The sequence below is a fragment of the Rana temporaria genome, chromosome 10 (assembly GCF_905171775.1).
Source record: "Rana temporaria chromosome 10, aRanTem1.1, whole genome shotgun sequence".
Classification (NCBI taxonomy): domain Eukaryota; kingdom Metazoa; phylum Chordata; class Amphibia; order Anura; family Ranidae; genus Rana; species Rana temporaria.
This window is the reverse complement of record NC_053498.1, coordinates 34,729,207-34,749,428: the sequence shown is the minus strand read 5'-3', so window position 1 is coordinate 34,749,428 and position 20,222 is coordinate 34,729,207. Positions and strand designations below refer to the sequence as shown.

At 45.1% G+C, this 20,222-nt stretch overlaps 1 protein-coding gene across 2 annotated transcripts in view; it reads right to left on the bottom strand.

Annotated features, from left to right (window-relative positions):
* The window catches only part of TBC1D17 (TBC1 domain family member 17), a 125,023-nt gene extending 109,481 nt beyond the window's left edge, over nt 1-15,542 (bottom strand). For both annotated transcript variants that reach the window (XM_040327529.1, XM_040327530.1), the window contains exon 1: nt 15,442-15,542. In XM_040327529.1, coding sequence (XP_040183463.1) covers nt 15,442-15,462 — 21 coding nt within the window. In that variant the 5' untranslated portion in view covers nt 15,463-15,542. The remainder of the gene's footprint in view (nt 1-15,441) is intronic.
* Nucleotides 15,543-20,222: the final 4,680 nt, after the last annotated feature.

The window sequence follows — 20,222 nt, the reverse complement described above, 5'->3', positions numbered from 1 at the left end:
CTTCTCACTGATCACCAATGTAAGAGACAATCTTCTCACTGATCACCAATGTAAGGAGCATTCTTCTCACTGATCACCAATGTAAGGAACATTCTTCTCACTGATCACCAATGTAAGGAACATTCTTCTCACTGATCACCAATGTAAGGAACATTCTTCTCACTGATCACCAATGTAAGGAACATTCTTCTCACTGATCACCAATGTAAGGGACATTCTTCTCACTGATCACCAATGTAAGGAGCATTCTTCTCACTGATCACCAATGTAAGGAACATTCTTCCCACTGATCACCAATGTAAGGGACATTCTTCTCACCGATCACCAATGTAAGGCGCTTTACCGTAATTTTTGTGGAGGAATTCGGCCGATAGTGGGAAGCTTTTAACCCCCGCTAGTGTCTGAAAAAGTGATAAAACAACCCGCAAAGTGCCGCTACATTTCAATGGGCACCACTCCAAAGATGCTGCTTGCAGGAAATTTTTTAACGTCCTGCCAGCGCATCGCCTCAGTGTGAAAGTACTCGGGCTTTGACATTTAAACTACAGGGGAGACGTTTTACAGGCGCTATTTTTATCCCAAAAGCGCATGAAAAACTTCCCAGTGTGAAAGGGGACTTGGGGAAAAGCACTCAGTGTATACATTTCCTATATATATATATATATATATATATATATATATATATATATAGTCAGTGCAAGTTTGGCGGGCGATTTCAGAGACATCTGTGGGGGTCGCTGCACACATGTCTATGGAAATTGCACCCAGAAGTCACTAAAAGTTGTACAGAAACTACTTTTGGGAATCGGTGCGGTGCCACAAATGGGGCATCGCACTGATTCAGGTAGTGCCATTGCCACCATGTGATTTGACATGTCAAATCGCATGGCAAATTGCTCCAAGTGCTATTCCCTATATAACACTGATATCTATACACTGTGTGCATTGAGTGGCATTCAGTGTACCAGATATCAGTGTGCACTAGTGAATAGCACCTGCCCTGACCTGCCACCTGGTAAATAGGCACACAGCACAGGGCAAGAAGGAAGGAACCAGGCAGTAACACTCAGCATGGCCCTTAACAGCACAGACACAGTAACTGCAGTGATTTCATTATCACACTGACCTGCTGCTGCACACAAGGCAGGTCAATGTGGATGCAGGGGTGGATCCAGAGTCTAGTCTCGGGAGGGTCACTGCCAGAAAATAAGGTGTACCTGTACGCCATATTGTGCAATAGCCAGCAAAGGCACACATGCTGATTGGCCAGAGGGGGAGCCAATCAGTGGGTCCAGCAGACGTGATGTCCGCCGGCCACCTGCAATCTCTCCCCACAGAGATAGAACAGCGGTCTGCTGATGTAAACAAGCAGATCGCTGTTCTGTCAGAGATGAACAGAGTGATCTTGTGTTCCTGCTAACCAGGAACACGGATCACTCTGTTCATCTAGTGAGTCCATCCCCACCCAGTTAGCAAGCACACCCTAGGGACACAGTTAACTCTTTGATCACCCTTGATGTTAACTCTTCCCAGCCAGTTTCAGTAAAGTGACAGTGCATATTTTTTAGCACTGATCACTGTATTAGTGTAACTGGTCCCCAAAAAGTGTCAGTTAGGTGTCCGATCTGTCCGCCATCATGTTGTAGTCCCACTAAAAAATTACTGATGGCCGCCATTACTAGTAAAATATAAATAAAAATACCATAAATATATCCCCTATTTTGTAGATGCAATAAGTTTGGTGCAAACCAATCAATATACATCATTTATTGGGATTTTTTTTACCAAAAATATGTAGCAAAATATATATTGGCCTAAATTGAGGAAGACGGTTTTTTTTTATAGAAAAAAGTAAAAAAAAATATCAGTTTGTTTATATTGCAAAAAATAAAATATCACGTAAAGTGCTATTAGTGGAAAAAAAGGACATACATTTTACTTGGGTACAGCGTTGCACGGCCACGCAATTGTCAGTCAGTTACAGTAACGCATCGCAGTATCGCAAAAAATGGCCTGTTCACGGGGGTAAAACTTCCCGGAGGTGAAGGGGTTTAGATTGAACAAAACTAAAAAGGCAGCATTTGTTTTTCATAAATAATGGCAGTATGGCACACAATATTTCGCAATTTTACACAATCAATAATTCTTTTACTCACTTTTTTTTGGAGTGCTCTGGTGGGGGAGAGGGGGCTCCCATGCAGGAGTAATGGAGATCACTGTCTGCAGTGCAGCTGGCAGTATGATGACAGTGACACACAGTCACTGCTTCTTCCTGTCTTCAGGCCATGCTGTGGGCAGTGTTGAAGATGGAGGCAGGAGGTGGGTGGAGTCAACACTCACACTCGGGGCGGAGAATGAAGAAGGCTCTGCAGCTGCTCTGCTGGGGCTCTCCTCCTCATCAGCAGTGGCTCCAGGCTCCAGCCTCCGACGTGACTGACGTCACTGGTTGCTACACGCCAAGCGGCACAGGCGTTGGCAACCAGCGGCGCAGCTCCACCCACCTCCTCCCTCCAGCGCGGCCTAATGACAGAGTCTCTCTCTCACCGCCGCTGATTATACCGATGTGAGAGAGAGACTCTGTCGGGAGTCGGGACTGCAGTCAGAGCCGACTCGGGCAGTGACCGACGGACCGAATGGTCAGTCCGCCCCTGCGGCTTGTCGGGAATCTGGCCCTGCCGGGCCCCCCTCGGCTGCGGGCCCCATAGCGGCCGCGTGGGTCGCTATGGCGGTAGTTCCGCCACTGGGTACAGAGTACCGTGGTTGAGGGAAAGAAAATTGCATAAATCTTTAGCCTGCCTTACTTTTGTTCAGTCCTGGGCTGAACAAGAAAAAAATGTATCAGTTTAAGGCTGGCCATACATTATACAATTTTCCTTTAGATTTACCAGGGCTTGACAAATTTGCTTGGAATCTAGGAGCCAGCTAAAAAAGTTAGGAGCCAGGAACGCGCCCCGTCCCACCGAGCTTGCGTGCAGAAGCGAACGCATATGAAAGCAGTGTTCAAACCAAACATGCGAGGGATCGCCGCGATTGGTAGAGCGAAAGTAATAATTCTAACACTAGACCTCCTCTAACTCAAAACATGCAACCTGTAGAATTTTTTAAAACGTCGCCCAAGGAGATTTTAAAGGGTAAAAGTTTGTCGCCATTCCACGAGCGGACGCAATTTTGAAGCGTGACGTGTTGGGTATCAATTTACTTGGTGTAACATTATCTTTCACAATCTAAAAAAAAATTGGGCTAACTTTACTGTTGTCTTATTTTTTCCAAAAAATGTGCGCTTGTAAGACCGATTCGCAATTATTGTGTGACAGAAAGTATTACAATGACCGCCATTTTATCTATAGGGTGTATATTATAAATAAATATATTTAGCCAGATTCAGAGAGACGGGCGCATCTTAAGTTCGGCGTAGCGCATCCCATTTGCACTACGCCGACGTAAAATAGAGAGGCGAGGCCAGTATTCACAAAGCACTTGCTCCCTAAGTTACGTCGGCATAGCGCAAATGGCCCGGCGTAACCCCGCCTAACTCAAATTAGGCAGGTAGTGGGCGTGCTACATGTAAAGAAACCGTGACCCCATGTAAATGAGGGCAGTTGGTACGGCGCATTCGCGCGCATGCTCAGAATCACGTCGCAAATACTCAATGCTTTCGACGTGAACGTAACCTACGCCCAGCCCCATTCACGTACGCTTACGCAAACAACGTAAATTACAACGGCTGTTCTGTCGTCCATACTTTGCATGGGCTGCGCCATCTTTTTAGTGGTTTATCTTTACGCCGGCGTATGTCTTACGTAAACGATGTAGCTTACTGCGACGGGCGTACGTACGTTCGCGAATCGGCGTATCTTGCTCATTTACATATTCGATGCGTAAATCCACGTACACGCCCCTAGCGGGCCAGCGTAAATATGCACATAAGATACGACGGCGTAGGAGACTTACGTCGGTCGTATCTTAGCAACAGTGAGGAGTATCTCATTTTAAGAATGCGCGCAAAGATACAACGGCGCTCATTCGGACTTAAGACGCCGTATCTAAAAAAAAAAAAAAGCTATTCCAAAAAAAAAAAAAAAAGGCTATATGAAGCCATTTAAAAAAGTCACCCCCCACTCACCATAAGGCAAAAGGCGCCAGATGATGGCTGCAAACACTTCCTTCTCTTCTCCACTTTGGGAAGGAGATGGGCGGGCATTAAAACAGGCAGGAAACCCCATTAGCATTGCTGGTTTTCTTCTTGTCATACCAACGGCCACCACAAGATGGTAAAGCGGTGGCCTCAATTACCGGCCGACCCGACGCGATCGCACGGCGGGGGCACACGGAGACACAGGGAACCCCAGCTGTGCCGCCCCAGGCGCCACGTCGCTAATTCTAGTCGCAATTGCGACCTGGCGCCCGAGATTTGTCGAACCCTGATATTTACCAAAACCATATGAGGTCAAACCTAAACACTTTCCATTTGTATGCAATCAGGCAGACTCTTGCACTAAATAGTAAGAAAAAGAAGACCCTAATGCCGTGCACACACGGTCGGAATTTCCGACAACAAATGTTCGATTTTGTCAGAAATTCCAAACGTGTGTAGGCAAATTTTGACGTACAAAATTCCACGCATGCTCTGAATCAAGTACGAGACGGAAGTGCTCGGTCTGGTAAAACTAGCTTTCGTAATGGAGTTAGCACATTCTTCATACTGTAACGGATGGAAAAGCACGAGGCTGAAAAGCGCGAAATCGTCTCTCACCAAACTTCTACTAACACAACTGGTATTGAACGTCCCTGTAACGTCTTGTACGTCACCGCGTTCTTGGCGTTTGGAATTTCCAACAACATTTGTGCGATCGTGTGTATGCAAGACAAGTTTGAGCCAACATCCGTCGCGAAAAAAAATCCACGGTTTTGTTGTTGGAATTTCCGATCGTCTGTACGTGGCATTAGAGGGCAGCAAACCCTGCCATTGGAACTGTCAAGATCTTGTGGTATACCTACCACTATTACATCACCCTTGAGCACCTTGTTTTTGTGTTTTTTGAGCATGCACGTTGCGGGTACATTAACCCATTTATTTGAATGGACTGCTGTACCCTTGAAACCCACAGAGAACGTAGTCCCGACCCTTTAAAAAAAGGATAATGGACAGGAGCGCTTCTGCTAGAGGGTCTTTAGGATGCTTGTAATCTTTTGGGATCATCCAAGATGAAAGCTGGTGGGGCACTAGAGCAGAACTTTAACCACTTCAGCCCCAGACCATTTGGCTGCCAAATGACCGGGCCCCATTTTTTGCGATTCGGCATTGCGTCGCTTAACTGCTTACAGACCGCCCACCGCCGTTTTACGGCGGCAGATCGGCTCCCCTGCGCGGGAGACCGTAGTATAACGTCGGCTCTCGCGCAGGTCACTAGGAGCGCGCGCGCACCCCGCGACTCCCGTTCCCGGCGAGCTCGATCGCCGCCGGGCACACGCGATCGCTCGTTACAGAGCGGGGAACAGGAGCTGTGTGTGTAAACACACAGCTCCCGGTCCTGTCAGGGGGGGGGAAACGCTGATCCTCTGTTCATACAATGTATAAACAGAAGATCAGTCATTTCCCCCTAGTGAGGCCACCCCCCTACAGTTAGAACACACCCAGGGACATACTTAACCCCTTCCCAGCCCCCTAGTGTTAACCCCTTCACTGCCAGTGGCATTTTTAAAGTAATCCAATGCATTTTTATAGCACTGATCGCTATAAAAATGCCAATGGTCCCAAAAATGTGTCAAAATTGTCCGAAGTGTCCGCCATAATGTCGCAGTACCGAAAAAAAACGCTGATCGCCGCCATTACTAGTAAAAAAAAAAAAATATTAATAAAAATGCCATAAAAAATACCCCCTATTTTGTAAACGCTATAACTTTTGCACAAACCAATCAATAAACGCTTATTGCGGTTTTTTTTACGAAAAATATGTAGAAGAATACGTATCGGCCTAAACTGAGGAAAAAAATGTTTTTTTATATATTTTTGGGGGATATTTATTATAGCAAAAAGTTAAAAATATTCATTTTTTTCAAAATTGTCGCTCTATTTTTGTTTATAGCGCAAAAACTAAAAAATGCAGAGGTGATCAAATACCACCAAAAGAAAGCTCTATTTGTGGGGAAAAGGGACGCCAATTTTGTTTGGGAGCCACGTCGCACGACCGCGCAATTGTCAGTTAAAGCAACGCAGTGCCGAATCGCAATAAGTGCTCTGGTCTTTGGGCAGCAATATGGTCCGGGGGTTAAGTGGTTAAACTGACAATTGCACAGTCGTGCGACGTGGCTCCCAAACAAAATTGACGTCCTTTTTTTCGCACAAATAGAGCTTTCTTTTGGTGGTATTTAAGCACCTCTGCTGTTTTAATTTTGTGCTCTATAAACAAAAATAGAGCGAATTTATGTAATATCGCAATTTTTTTTTTTTTTTTAAAGCTAATTTTTTTCCCAGCTTAGACCGATACAAATTCTTCTACATATTTTTGGTAAAAAAAAAAAAAAAAACAATTATAAAAAAAATATGCAATAAGCGTATATTAATTGGTTTGCGCAAAAGTTTTAGCTTCTACAAAATAGGGGAATTTTTATGGCATTTTTATCATAAAAAAAATTCTTACCTCTCTTGGTGGCGATCTGCGATTTTTATCGTGACTGAAACATTATGGCGGACACATCGGACACTTTTGGCGCTATTTTGGGACCATTCACATTCATACAGAGATCAGTGCCATAAAAATTCACTGATTACTGTGCAAATGTGACTGGCAGTGAAGGGGTTAACCAGTAGGCGGCGCTGAAAGGGTTCAGTGTGTCCTAGGGAGTGATTCTAACTGTGAGGGGGGGCTTAGTGTGACACGTCACTGATTGCTGCTCCCAATATGAGGGAGCAGACGATCAATGACATGTCACCAGGCAGAATAGGGAGGTGTTCTTGTTTACAAAGAAATCCCCCCAATCTGCCGTTCCGTGACCCGATCGCGGGACACCAGTGGACATCGAGACTGCGGATCCCCCTGGGAACAGAGATCGTGGCTGGCTGGTGGCGCACTCACACCTCTTAGGGGGCAGGTTTAAAGCAATGTATATATACGTTGCTTTGCCTGCCTATGCCATTTTGCTGACGTATATCTACGTGAGGCGATCGGCAAGCAGTTAAGGAGAAAAGCAGGTTTAGGGTGAACATAACATGTGCAAAGAAAGGCGCTTGCAACGCTGGTTCACACCTATGCATTTTGTAGTGCGTTTTAAGTTTTGCAGAAACACACTACAGTCCATTTAACCACTTAAGACCCGGACCTTTAGGCAGGTAAAGGACCTGGCCAGTTTTTGCAATTCGGCACTGCGTCGCTTTAACTGACAATTGCGCGGTCATGCGACGTGGCTCCCAAACAAAATTGGCGTCCTTTTTTCCCCACAAATAGAGATTTATTTTGGTGGTATTTGATCACCTCTGCGGTTTTTATTTTTTGCGCTATAAACAAAAATAGAGCGACAATTTTGAAAAAAATGCAATATATTTTACTTTTTGCTCTAATAAAAATCCCCCAAAAACATATAAAAAAAAAATCCTCAGTTTAGGCCGAAACGTATTCTTTTTTTTTTTTTTTTTTTTTTTTCCAAAAATAGGTAAAACGCAATAAGCGTATATCGGTTGGTTTGCGCAAAATTTATAGCGTTTACAAAATAAGGGATAGTTTTATTGCATTTTTATAATTTTTTTTTTTTTTTTACTACTAATGGCGGCGATCAGTGATTTGTTTCGTGATTGCGACATTATGGCGGACACTTCGGACAATTTTGACACATTTTTGGGACCACTGTAATTTTCACAGCAAAAAATGCATTAAAAATGCATTGTTTACTGTGAAAATGACAATTTCAGTTTGGGAGTTAACCACAAGGGGGCGCTGAAGGGGTTAAGTGTGACCTCAACTGTATTTCTAACTGTAGGGTGGTGGCTGTAGGTGTGACGTCATTGATTGTGGTTCCCTATATTAGGGAACACACAATCGATAACAGCACCACAGTGAGGAACGGGGAAGCTCTCCCCGTTCTTCAGCTCCGGGGACCGATCGCAGGACTCCAGCGGCGATCGGGTCTGCGGGTCACGGAGCTTCGGACCGGTCACGGGCGCGCGCCCGCGACCCACGGCTGGGCACTTAAAGTGGAGTTTCCATCCCCAAATTTTTTTTTTTTCGTTATTGTTCTCATTAGCCAGTGTTTGTTAAAGCAATCCTAGCGACTAACTAGCTGCTGGATTGCTTTTACAAGCAGTGGGAGGAGACTTCTCATCCTCCACAGCTTTCTTATCCCACTGGGAGACCCAAGCGACCAGCCGGCCCTTCTGATCAGAGAGCCCAAAAAAGCCCAGATTGGCTTTGATCGTCTCTTGGCTATGGTAGCCTGGAAGAGATGACCTGCCTTACTTCCGATTTATGTCAATGGCGCCATTTTCAAAAATCAAAAGCATTCAAAAACACAGATCCTGGTGTTTTGAATACTTTTAAGGGCAGAGGAGGGATTTGGGGGTCTAATAGATCCAAAAACTCTTCACAAAGAGAAGCTGTCGCATAGATGTTTATATTCCTTGTTACACAAATAAAAGTGATAAAAAAAATAATTAAAGCAACAGTGTATAAAAATAAAAACAAAAAATTCATAATTTTAAAAGGTCCAGCAATTGTCCTACACATGTGAGGCATCACCGTGAACGTCGGATCGCGGGCAGCAATTCTGGAACCAGACCTCCTGTGTAAATCTAAAGTGGTAACCTGTAAAGGCTTTAAAAGCAATCGCCTATGGATAGTAAAATTTGCATAGTTTGTCGCTGTTGCACAGGGGTACGGGATTTTAACCATTTCAATACCAGGCACTTACACCCCCTTCCTGCCCAAGCCAATTTTCAGCTTCCTGCACTGTTGCTGTTCAAATGACAATTGCGCAGTTATACTACACTGTACCCAAACAGAATTTTTATTATTTTCTTCCCACAAATAGAGCTTTCTTTTGATGGCATTTGATCACCTCTGTAGTTTTTATTTTTTGCTAAAAAAAAAAAAAAACAAGCAAGTTTTCTCCTTCACTAATGGGCACTGATAAGGTGGCACCAATATGCAGCACTGATGGGTGACACTGATGGGCACTAAAAGGCTGCCCTGATGGGTACTTATGAGTGGCACTGATAGGCGGCACTGCTAAGTGGCACTGATAGGCATCCCTTGTGGCACTGGCATTTTTTGTGGATGGGCACTGATTAGCAGCTGCCTGGGCATTGATTGGCATTTCCCTGGATGTCTAGGTAGCTTACCTGGTGGTCCAGTGGGGTGGCCATCCCTGGTGGTCCTGGGCGGCATTCGAGGGGGGGCTGCACTGATAAACAATCAGCGCAGACCCCCCTCCCCCCCATCAGGAGAGCTGCCGATCAGCTCTCCTCTACTCGTGTCTGTCAGACGGAGGCTCTTTACTAAGGATGAGCTCTGGCGTGTTCGCATTGTACACGTGCAGAGCCCGCCAGGGAGTCTGCACGGCGCTGCGCTAATCACAGCCAGGGAGACATTTCCCGATCTCAGCCGAGCATCGGGAAATGTCTCCCTGCCTGTGATTACCACAGCGCCATGCAGACTTCCTGGCGGGCTCTGCACGTGTACTATGCGAACACGCCGGAGCTCATCCTAAAGCCCCGTACACACGATCCGAAAATCGTACGAAAAATGCAGCTTTCGAAACGATCGTACGACAATCGGATCGTTAGTACAGAGCTTCCCAGAGCCGATCAGGACAGTTCATCCGATTTTATTCTATCGGACATGCAGGGAAATTTTTTTTGTACAATGCCAGATCGTGCGATTTTCGTTTAATCAGTACAGCTGCTGTTCGAAAACGCAATACAAATGCATTACAACACATGACATCACTTCTGATTTTTTATTCTTCCCTACGAGAATTTTCGTGACTTTAGTAAACTCATCAGATTCGATGTGAGATTAGCATACAAAAAAAAACGGACGATCATTGGTCCGATAATCGGATCGTGTGTACCGGGCATTACTCTCTATCGAGATCGGTGTAGCGGTGTGTCAGACCAACGCGGCGGCTGTTATCCTGCTGGACGTCACATGACGTCCAGTCAGGATAACGCAACCACCGCCCGGCCGTCATTTTGTTATAGGATGGGCAGTAAGTGCTTAAAGTGTGACATGTTTGGTATCCATTTACTCGGTTTAACATCATCTTTTCAAAAAAAAAAAATTTAAAAAGGTTATAAGTTTATTTAAAAAAAAATAAATAAATCAGCGTTGGAAAAACCAAACTGTTGCACAATCATCGTGCGACATAAAAAATGCAAAACACAGAAATGTATTCAGGATCTCGGCTTTGGGGTTCTAAGAACTTTCTAGAAAATAAAATACAGATTGTTACAGAAAATCCCCGGACTGGAAATAGATATTCTCTTGGAAGACGGAAGAATTGTATTTGTTTTGGACTTTCTCTGGTTTGGGGAACCTTCTTGGACATTATTGGTTTTCATATTGAGTCCCAATAATTTACGCTACAAGAATACTGGATTTGATTTTGTATTTATTTGATGGACACTGGTTTATTGTTTTTAGCACAACACAGGGCATTTATATTTTGGATATTAGAAGGGATATCTTCTTTTTGAGTTTTGCAGCTTTACTTCATTTGGTGCAGTTTCTATATATTTTTTGTAAGACGCCCCCTGTATTAGAGAGCCTACACTCTGGATGGAGGAGCACAGGGGGCGCCATTGGACAACAGCATTGTCGGTCTGGGGGGGAGGGGATTGTTAGAACGACTCGCAGATTTAAATACACTAACAAACTGGAACCAAACTCCGGCTCACACTTTATAATCAGTTACAGCAACACTTTTTTTTCCTTTTAGGATAAAGGTTTTACATTAATAAATAAAATCTGATCATTTTAATCACCCCTGTCTGCGTTAGGCCCCTTTCAGACGTCCGCTCCGCCTGTCCGTTATTACAAGTCCGTTAACGGACTTGTAATACATCCCTATGGGATCGCGTCCGTTAGCGGATGGAGCATCCGCTAGCGTACGCGTCCGTCGGGATACGGTTTTCGGACGGAAGAAAACCCTATTTTTCTTCCGTCTGGCGGAACGGAACTGATGCAGACGGACAGACGGTCTGTCTGCATCCGGTTCCCCATAGGGCAGAGCGGAGCTCAGACAGGGCGGTCTCTGCACTGTGTGCGGGGACCGCCCTATCCGCCGACAGCTCAGCGGGGATCCCCGCTGAGCCGACGGAGACACACGGAGCGGGCCCAGAAACAGTCCGCTCCGTGTGAAAGAGCCCTTAAGTGGTTTGTCTCATCCATGTAAACTGATACATTCTGCTGGAGAGCTTGTGCTGTGAAAGACAAAAGACTTAATGGCTGTATCACCAGATCAAAATACTGTAGAAGAAAGAAAGCCTTAAAAAGAAAACAAATGCAGCCATCACCACTAATGCCGTATTTTTGTGATGAAAAAAAAACGATATTTTTAAAAAACGTCATTTAAAATGACCGTGTGTGGGGAAACTGTCGTTTTATGTCTTCTGAAAAACAACAAAAAAAAAAAAATTCTATAATGCTTCAATTTTTTATGTCTTTTTTCAAAACGTCGTTTTTTGTGTCATAAAAAATGAATGTGTGTAGGCTAAAACGACGTTTAAAACAACGTTTTTAAACCTGCGCATGCTCAGAAGCAAGTTATGACGCGAGCTTGAATGGAACAGAGTGCCGTCGTACGTGCTGAACGTAACCGCGCTTTGCTAGAGCATTTTGAAAAAACTATGGTGTGTAGGCAACGTCGTTTTTTAAAATGAAGTTTGAAAAACTTTGTTTTTTTCGCCCATAAGAAAAAACAACGTTTTTTTTCATCACAAAAAACGACCGTGTGTACGCGGCATAAGAATTTCTAAGCTGCAATATATTAAATGTTTTATTTTGGGTTTAACATTGCTTTAACCGCTTCAGCCCCGGAAGATTTTTTCCCCTTCCAGACCAGAGCACTTTTTACAATTTGGCACTGCGTCGCTTTAACTGACAATTGCGCGGTCGCGCGATGTTGTACCCAAAAGAAATTTGTTTCCTTTTTTTTTCCCAAAATAGAGCTCTCTTTTGGTGGTATTTGATAACAATAATAAAAAAGGACAATTTAAAATATATATTTGCTATAATAAATATCCCCAAAAGTTTTCTTAAAAAACTAATTTCTTCTCCTCAGTTTAGGCCAAAATATATTATTCTACAAATTTTTGATTAGAAAAAAAAAAAAAAAAAAAAATCACAAAATGACGGCCGGGCGGTGGTTGCGTTATCCTGACTGGACGTCATATGACGTCCAGCAGGATAACAGCCACCGCGCGCATGTTGGGTGCACGTAGCGCGGCGATCGGTGTTACACCGATCTTGATAGAGAGTAATGATGAGCTCTGGCGTGTTCGCATAGTACACGTGCAGAGCCCGCCAGGAAGTCTGCACGGCGCTGCGCTAATAACAGGCAGGGAGACATTGTCCCGATGCTCGGCTGCAGAGATCAGCAAATGTCTCCCTGGCTGTGATTAGCGCAGTGCCGTGCTCACTTCCTGGCGGGCTCTGCACGTGTACTATGCGAACACGCCAGAGCTCATCCTTAGTAAAGAGCCTCCGTCTGACAGACACGAGTAGAGGAGAGCCGATCGGCAGCTCTCCTGATGGGGGGGGGTCTGCGCTGATTGGTTTGCGCAAAAGTTATAACGTTCCCAAACTATGGGAAAGATTTTTGGCATGTTAATGTATTTTTTAGTAGTAATGGCGGTGATCTGCGATTTTTAGCGGTACTGTGACATTGCGGACGGACGGATCAGAGACTTTTGACACTTTTTTGGGACCATTGGCATTTATACAGCGATTAGTGCTATAAAAAGGCACTTATTACTGTATAAATTGTCACTGGCATGGAAGGGGTTAACACTAGGGGGCGATCAAGGGGTTAAATGTGTTCCCTAGTGTGTGTTCTAACTGTGTGGGGATGTGAGTGACTAGGAGAGAAGCCGTATCGTGTTCAGGAAGAAACGATATGGACTTGTAATAAACGGACCATTTGTCCATAGATGTGAAAGGGCCTCATTCAGACAGAGAGGCGTGTCTGTGTCCCAGGCCCCTCCTCCTGTCACATGTCCTTCCACAGAACCCGCCTCCTGTCTTTGATCTGTACACGTTTCCTGGCTGTGACCAGATCAGCTCAATGATGTCACAACATTCCCCGTCCATTTATTTACATCCAATGGCAGGGCGGGGAATGTTGTGGTGGCAGCTGGTTGGCTGGGAGTGACGGCTTCCTTCCAGGTTCACACCAAATCCGAGATCATCCCCGATAAGGACAGACCTAAACAACCCGTCCAATCTGTATCCAATCACACAGGCCTCTGTATTACTTACCGTGTTTCCCCGAAAATAAGCCCGGGTCTTATATTAATTATGGCAACAAATGACACAGTAGGGCTTATTTTCGGGGTAGGTCTTACCATGTAATGTGCTGTCTTCTCTTCCCCTCTCCCTCCCTGCCTGTCAGGAATCCGCAGTGTGAACAGAGTTAAAATGCTTGTAAAATCCTATAATCCACCCTATTACAGTATTATATAATGTACAATGTGTGTTTCTGTAATATAATTGTGCCAAATACCTTCGTTATAGCGCCGCTCTGTGCTTCTGTTACCCGCCAGAGCTCTCTTCTCCGCATTTATATTACAGAAACACACACATTGTACATTATATACTACAGTAATAGAGTGTATTATAGGATGTTACAAGCATTTTTAACTAGGGCTTATTTTTGGGGAAACACGGTAGATAATAGTAGATCTAAAGCAGATTGCACAATCACATTGTAAAGTGTATGGCCACCATACAATCAGTTTTCAACAATTTCCTTTATATGTACCAACAACGATGTAGTGCAAGGGCCAGTCTAATCTAATAGATTGCAGTCGGTCAACATATTATATATTACATGGTTTTGAAAACATCTAAGACTGACCGTACAATCTAACAATCTATGGAGTACAAGATCCTGACTGATTGGATGCCAATTGAATGGATTGACTAGGTGTCCCCACATATTACAATGCTTTGACAAAGCTAAAGAAGATTGTACAGTGTATAGATAGTGTATGAGTAGACTGTATGGAGAGTGTGCAATCAGATTGTATGATGTATAGAGATTGCACACTCTCCATACAGTCTGATTATACACCATAGAATCTGTACAATCTCTATACATTGTACAATCTGATCATACACTCTCCATACAATTGGATGATGTATAGTGATTGTACAATCAGATTGTATGGTGTATGGATAGTGTATGATTAGATGGTATGGTGATTGTACATTGTATTTCTATTGTACACTCAGACTGTATAGTGTCTGCAGAGTGTACAATCAGATTGTATGGAGAGTGTATGATCAGATTGTATGGAGAGTGCATGATCAGATTGTATGATGTATGGAGAGTGCATGATCAGATTGTATGGAGAGTGTATGATCAGATTGTATGGAGAGTGTATGATCAGATTGTATGGAGAGTGCATGATCAGATTGTATGGAGAGTGTGTGATCAGATTGTATGATGTATGGAGAGTGTATGATCAGATTGTATGGAGAGTGTGTGATCAGATTGTATGATGTATGGAGAGTGCATGATCAGATTGTATGGAGAGTGTGTGATCAGATTGTATGGAGAGTGTGTGATCAGATTGTATGATGTATGGAGAGTGTATGATCAGATTGTATGGTGTATGGAGAGTGCATGATCAGATTGTATGGAGAGTGCATGATCAGATTGTATGATGTATGGAGAGTGTATGATCAGATTGTATGGTGTATGGAGAGTGCATGATCAGATTGTATGGAGAGTGCATGATCAGATTGTATGGTGTATGGACAGTTTATGATCAGATTGTATGGTGTATGGCCAGCTGTAGTGTGACCAGGTCTGTTGGATCTGATTGGAGGAGAAGAAGTGAAGGGATCACATTGTTGGGTGTAGAGGAGACAATCCCTGAGATGATGGGGGGGATGGGAGGTCTCCATCGCTCTCTGTGGTCCTCATGGTGACGTCACAGGGAGAACAATCCACCCAGGATAGATGGAGATCCTCCCCTCCCCCTCTCTGTATATATATATCAGTTGAGGAATCACAAGACGGCCGATCAGCTGATCATTATTACAACACCCGGGCAGCTCCAGGCCTCCACAGCTCCCCCTAGTGGCAGCACTGCGCCTCCTCCTCCTCCTCACTACAACCGACTCTCGTTCTAAAATCCACCGATCGTGTCAGACTCACATACCGTCACCCAGCACACACCCACCTCCCGGCCCCGATCGCTGGAGCCGCAATCACCCAACTCACCTTGCAAGCATCTGACTCCATGACCAGCTAGTCCAAAACTTCCGCGTCTGACACGTCACTTCCGCTCCTCTGACAGCTGGCTCCACCCAGCATAAGCGTTGCCTAGGAAACAGCCCGCCCCCTCGTGTTGCCGCTGATTCTTATAGCGAGATACGCAGTCCCAGTTTTTGTGTCCCTATGAGTCTCTGTCCCTGACTGCAATGTGTTCAGAATAAGGAAGAATAAAACATTTTCTACAAGATCCATTCTTTTTCTGATCTATTCGTGGCCATGAAAGGCGACATTCAGACTATTGAGTGTAGGGAACTCGAAACGCGTTGTTATTAGCAGACGTTACGTGTCGTGTTTTCCGATGTGTAGGTGTGCCATAAAGAATTAATGGCGTTCCTTTGCATCTGCTAAAGAGCAGTGCATTTTGCCTGTTGGTAGAGAACGTGTGTATAATTGGTGAACCTAGCCTAAACGGTACCCCATGCATCAGAAAAACACCCGCCACCATGCGCTTCCATGCAGCACAATATTAACCACTTGCCCACTGCCGCACAGACATATACGTCGGCAGAATGGCACAGGCAGTTTGCCGGCTTGCCCTTGGTGACGCGCGCGCCCGAGGCAACGTGCCTGCAGGTCCCAAATTTCAATGTTCACCGGCGGCCCGCGATCGTGAGACGGAGAGGCAGAAAATGCGGAGATGCCTATGTTAACAAGGCATTTCCCTGTTCTGCCTTGCGACAGGACAGTGATCTACTGCTCCCTGTCATCGGGAGCAGTAATCGCTGTCATGTCAGTGGTAGCCCAGCCCCCCCCACAGTTAGAATCACTCCCTAGGACACACTTAACCCCTTGATCGCCCCCTAGTGTTTAACCCCTTCCCTGCCAGTGTCATTTACACAGTAATAAGTGTATTCTTATAGCGCTGATCGCTGTATAAATGACAATGGTCCCAAAATAGTGTCAAAAGTGTCTGATGTGTCCGCCAAAATGTCGCAGTCACGATAAAAATCGCACATCGCCGCCATTACTAGTAAAAAAATATATATATTATAAAAATGCCATAAATCTATCCCCTATTTGTAGACGCTATGGCCCAGATTCTCAAAGGGCTTACGACGGCGCAACGCAATGTACGCCGTTGTAAGTCCTAATCTGGGCCGTCGTATCTATGCGACTGATTCTTAGAATCAGTTACGCATAGATATCCATTAGATCCGACAGGCGTAAGACTCTTACGCTGTCGGATTTTAAATGCAATTTTTTTTTGCCGCTAGGTGTCGCCTCCGTCGTTTTCCCCGTTGAGTATACAATTAGCAAAATACGCGAATCCCCGAACGTACGCGCGGTCGACGCAGTGAAGTTACGACGTTTACGTTAGATTTGCGACGCGTAAAGTTGCCCCTGCTATATGAGGGGCAACCAATGTTAAGCATGGCCGCCGTTCCCGCGTCGAAATTTCAAAATGTACGTTGTTTGCGTAAGTCGTCCGTGAATGGGGCTGGACGCCATTTACGTTCTCGTCGAAACCAATGACGTCCTTGCGACGTCATTTATCGCAATACACGTCGGGATATTTTAGGGACGGCGCATGCGCAGTACGTTCGGCGCGGGAACGCGCCTAATTTAAATGCTCTACTCCCCCTACCTCATTTGAATTAGGCGGGCTTGCGCCGGGGGATTTACGCTACGCCGCCGCAACTTTACAGGCAAGTTCTTTGTTAATAAAGCACTTGCCTGTAAAACTTGCGGCGGCGTAACGTAAATGACATACGTTACGCCGCCGCAGTTTTACGCCCATCTACGAGAATCTGGGCCTATAACTTTTGCGCAAACTAATCAATATATGCTCATTGCACATTTTTGTTACCAAAAATATGTAGAAGAATACGTATCGGCCTGATCTGTGGAAGTAATTTGTTTTATATATATTTTGGGGATATTTTGTTTATAGCGCAACAAATTAAAAATGCAAAGGTGATCAAATACCACCAAAAGAAAGCTCTATTTCTGGGGAAAAAAGAACGTAAACTTTGTTTGGGTACAACATCGCACGACCGCGCAATTGTCAGCTAAAGCGACGCAGTGCTAAATCGCAAGAAATGCTCTGGTCAGGAAGGGGGGAAATTCTTCTGGAGTTGAAGTGGTTAAGAAAATATATATTTTTTCCACTGCAGGTAGGCAGCCTATTAAAAATGGGGTGCCCTAACTGCAGAACGCAAGTCACATAGATCGGAACAGAGCCTGCTTTCGCACTGCTCAATTGAAAATCGTGTTAAAAGCACATATGCATTTTGTACATACATTTGCAAGAAAAAGTATGTGAACCCATTTGGAATGATATGGATTTCTGCACAAATTGGTCATAAAATGTGATCTGATTTTCATCTAAGTCACAACAACAGACAGTCACAGTCTGCTTCAACTAATAACACACAAAGAATTAAATGTTACCTTGTTTTTATTGAACACACCATGTGGAAAAAGTATGTGAACCCCTTGGATTTAATAACTGGTTGAACCTCCTTTGGCAGCAATAACTTCAACCAAACGTTTCCTGGAGTAATTCTTCACCATTCCTTATTACAGAACTGTTTCAGTTCAGCAATATTCTTGGGATGTCTGGTGTGAATCGCTTTCTTGAGGTCATGCCACAGCATCTCAATCGGGTTAAGGTCAGGACTCTGACTGGGCCACTCCAGAAGGCGTATTTTCTTCTGTTTAAGTCATTCTGTTGTTGAATTACTTCTGTGCTTTGGGTCGTTGTCCTGTTGCAACACCCATCTTCTGTTGAGCTTCAGCTGGTGGACAGATGGCCTTAAGTTCTCCTGCAAAATATCTTGATAAACTTGGGAATTCATTTTTCCTTCGATGATAACAATCCGTCCAGGCCCTAAAGCAGCAAAGCAGCCCCAAACCATGATGCCCCCACCACCATACTTCACAGTTGGGATGAGGTTTTGATGTTGGTGTGCTGTGCCTCTTTTTCTCCACACATAGTGTTGTGCGTTTCTTCCAAACAATTCAACTTTGGTTTCATCTGTCCACAGAATATTTTGCCAGAACTGCTGTGGAACATCCAGGTGCTCTTGTGCAAACTGTAAACGTGCAGCAATGTTTTTTTTGGACAGCAGTGGCTTCCTCTGTGGTATCCTCCCATGAAAACCATTCTTGTTTAGTGTTTTACGTATCGTAGATTTGCTAACAGGGATGTTAGCATATGCCAGAGACTTTTGTAAGTCTTTAGCTGACACTCTAGGATTCTTCTTCACCTCATTGAGCAGTCTGCGCTGTGCTCTTGCAGTCATCTTTACAAGACGGCCACTCCTAGGGAGAGTAGCAGCAGTGCTGAACTTTCTCCATTTATAGACAATTTGTCTTTCCGTGGACTGATGAACAGCAAGGCTTTTGGAGATACTTTTATAACCCTTTCCAGCTTTATGCAAGTCAACAATTCTTAATAGTAGGTCTTCTGAGAGCTCTTTTGTGCGAGGCATCATTCACATCAGGCAATGCTTCTTGTGAAATACAAACCCAGGACTGGTGTGAGTTTTTTTATTGGGCATGGCAGCTGTAACCAACACCTCCAATCTCATCTCATTGATTGGACTCCAGTTGGCTGACACCTCACTCCAATTAGCTCTTGGAGATGTCATTAGTCTAAGGCAGGGGTGGCAAACACAAGGCCCACGGGCCGAATCCGGCCCGCCGGGCCTTGTAATGTGGCCTGCACAGCAGTCTTTGTCTACTACCTCATTTTATCTGGCAGGTTGGGATCCCAGCAAGAGAAAACATCCCTCCCCCCCAGTCCCACGAACAGCGCGGAAAATTAGCGCATGCGCGGCCAGTCAGTCTCTGAGCACAGGAATAAACATCTTCCCCATACTGTGCTTACTGTGCCGCTCTGTCTCTGCCTCTGCCTCCTCCTCCGCGTCTCCACTCGTCTCAGCTTACAAAGCCGCTCTAGCCTCCGCCCTGTCTTCGCCTCCACCGCCGCCTCTGCTCTGTCTCCACCAATCTCAGCTTACGATGCGGCTCTGGTCTCCGCCTCCTCCTCCACCCTGTCTCCGCCTCCACCACTGCCCTGTCTCGGCCTCCACCCCCCATCCAGCGGGCTGCGTCCTAAGGCTTGTGTTAATGAAGTGTGTGCTGCTATACAGGGAGGTACCAGAGCTGGACGAGGTAGGAAGGTAGGACAGAATACAGATGTGAGGAATTTTTAGGCGCAATCCTGACCCCTGCACTGTGTACGTAGCGCAATCCTGACCAATGCACTGTGTACGTAGCGCAATCCTGACCCCTGCACTCTGTTATTATTATTAAAACCAGTAGCAATTGAATGCAGAGGCAATTATTTATGATAATAAAGAGTAGATGCATAGTCCTATACAACCGGCCCTTTGAGGGCAACCATACTGCTGATGCGCCCCCCGATGAATTTGAGTTTGCCACCCCTGGTCTAAGGGTTCACATACTTTTTTCCACCTGCACTGTGAATGTTTACATGGTGCGTTCAATAAAAACATAGTAAAATTTAATTATTTGTGTGTTATTAGTTAAACCACTTCCCGCCCGGCCTATAGCCGATTTACGTCCGGGAAGTGGTTTTGAAATCCTGACTGGACGTCCATGGACGTCCTGCAGGATTTAATGCCGCACGTGCCCGTGGGGGCGCACAGCGCGGCGATCGGTGATGCGGGGTGTCAGTCTGACACCCTGCATCTCCGATCTCGGTAAAGAGCCTCCGGCGGAGACTCTTTACCACGTGATCAGCCGTGTCCAATCACGGC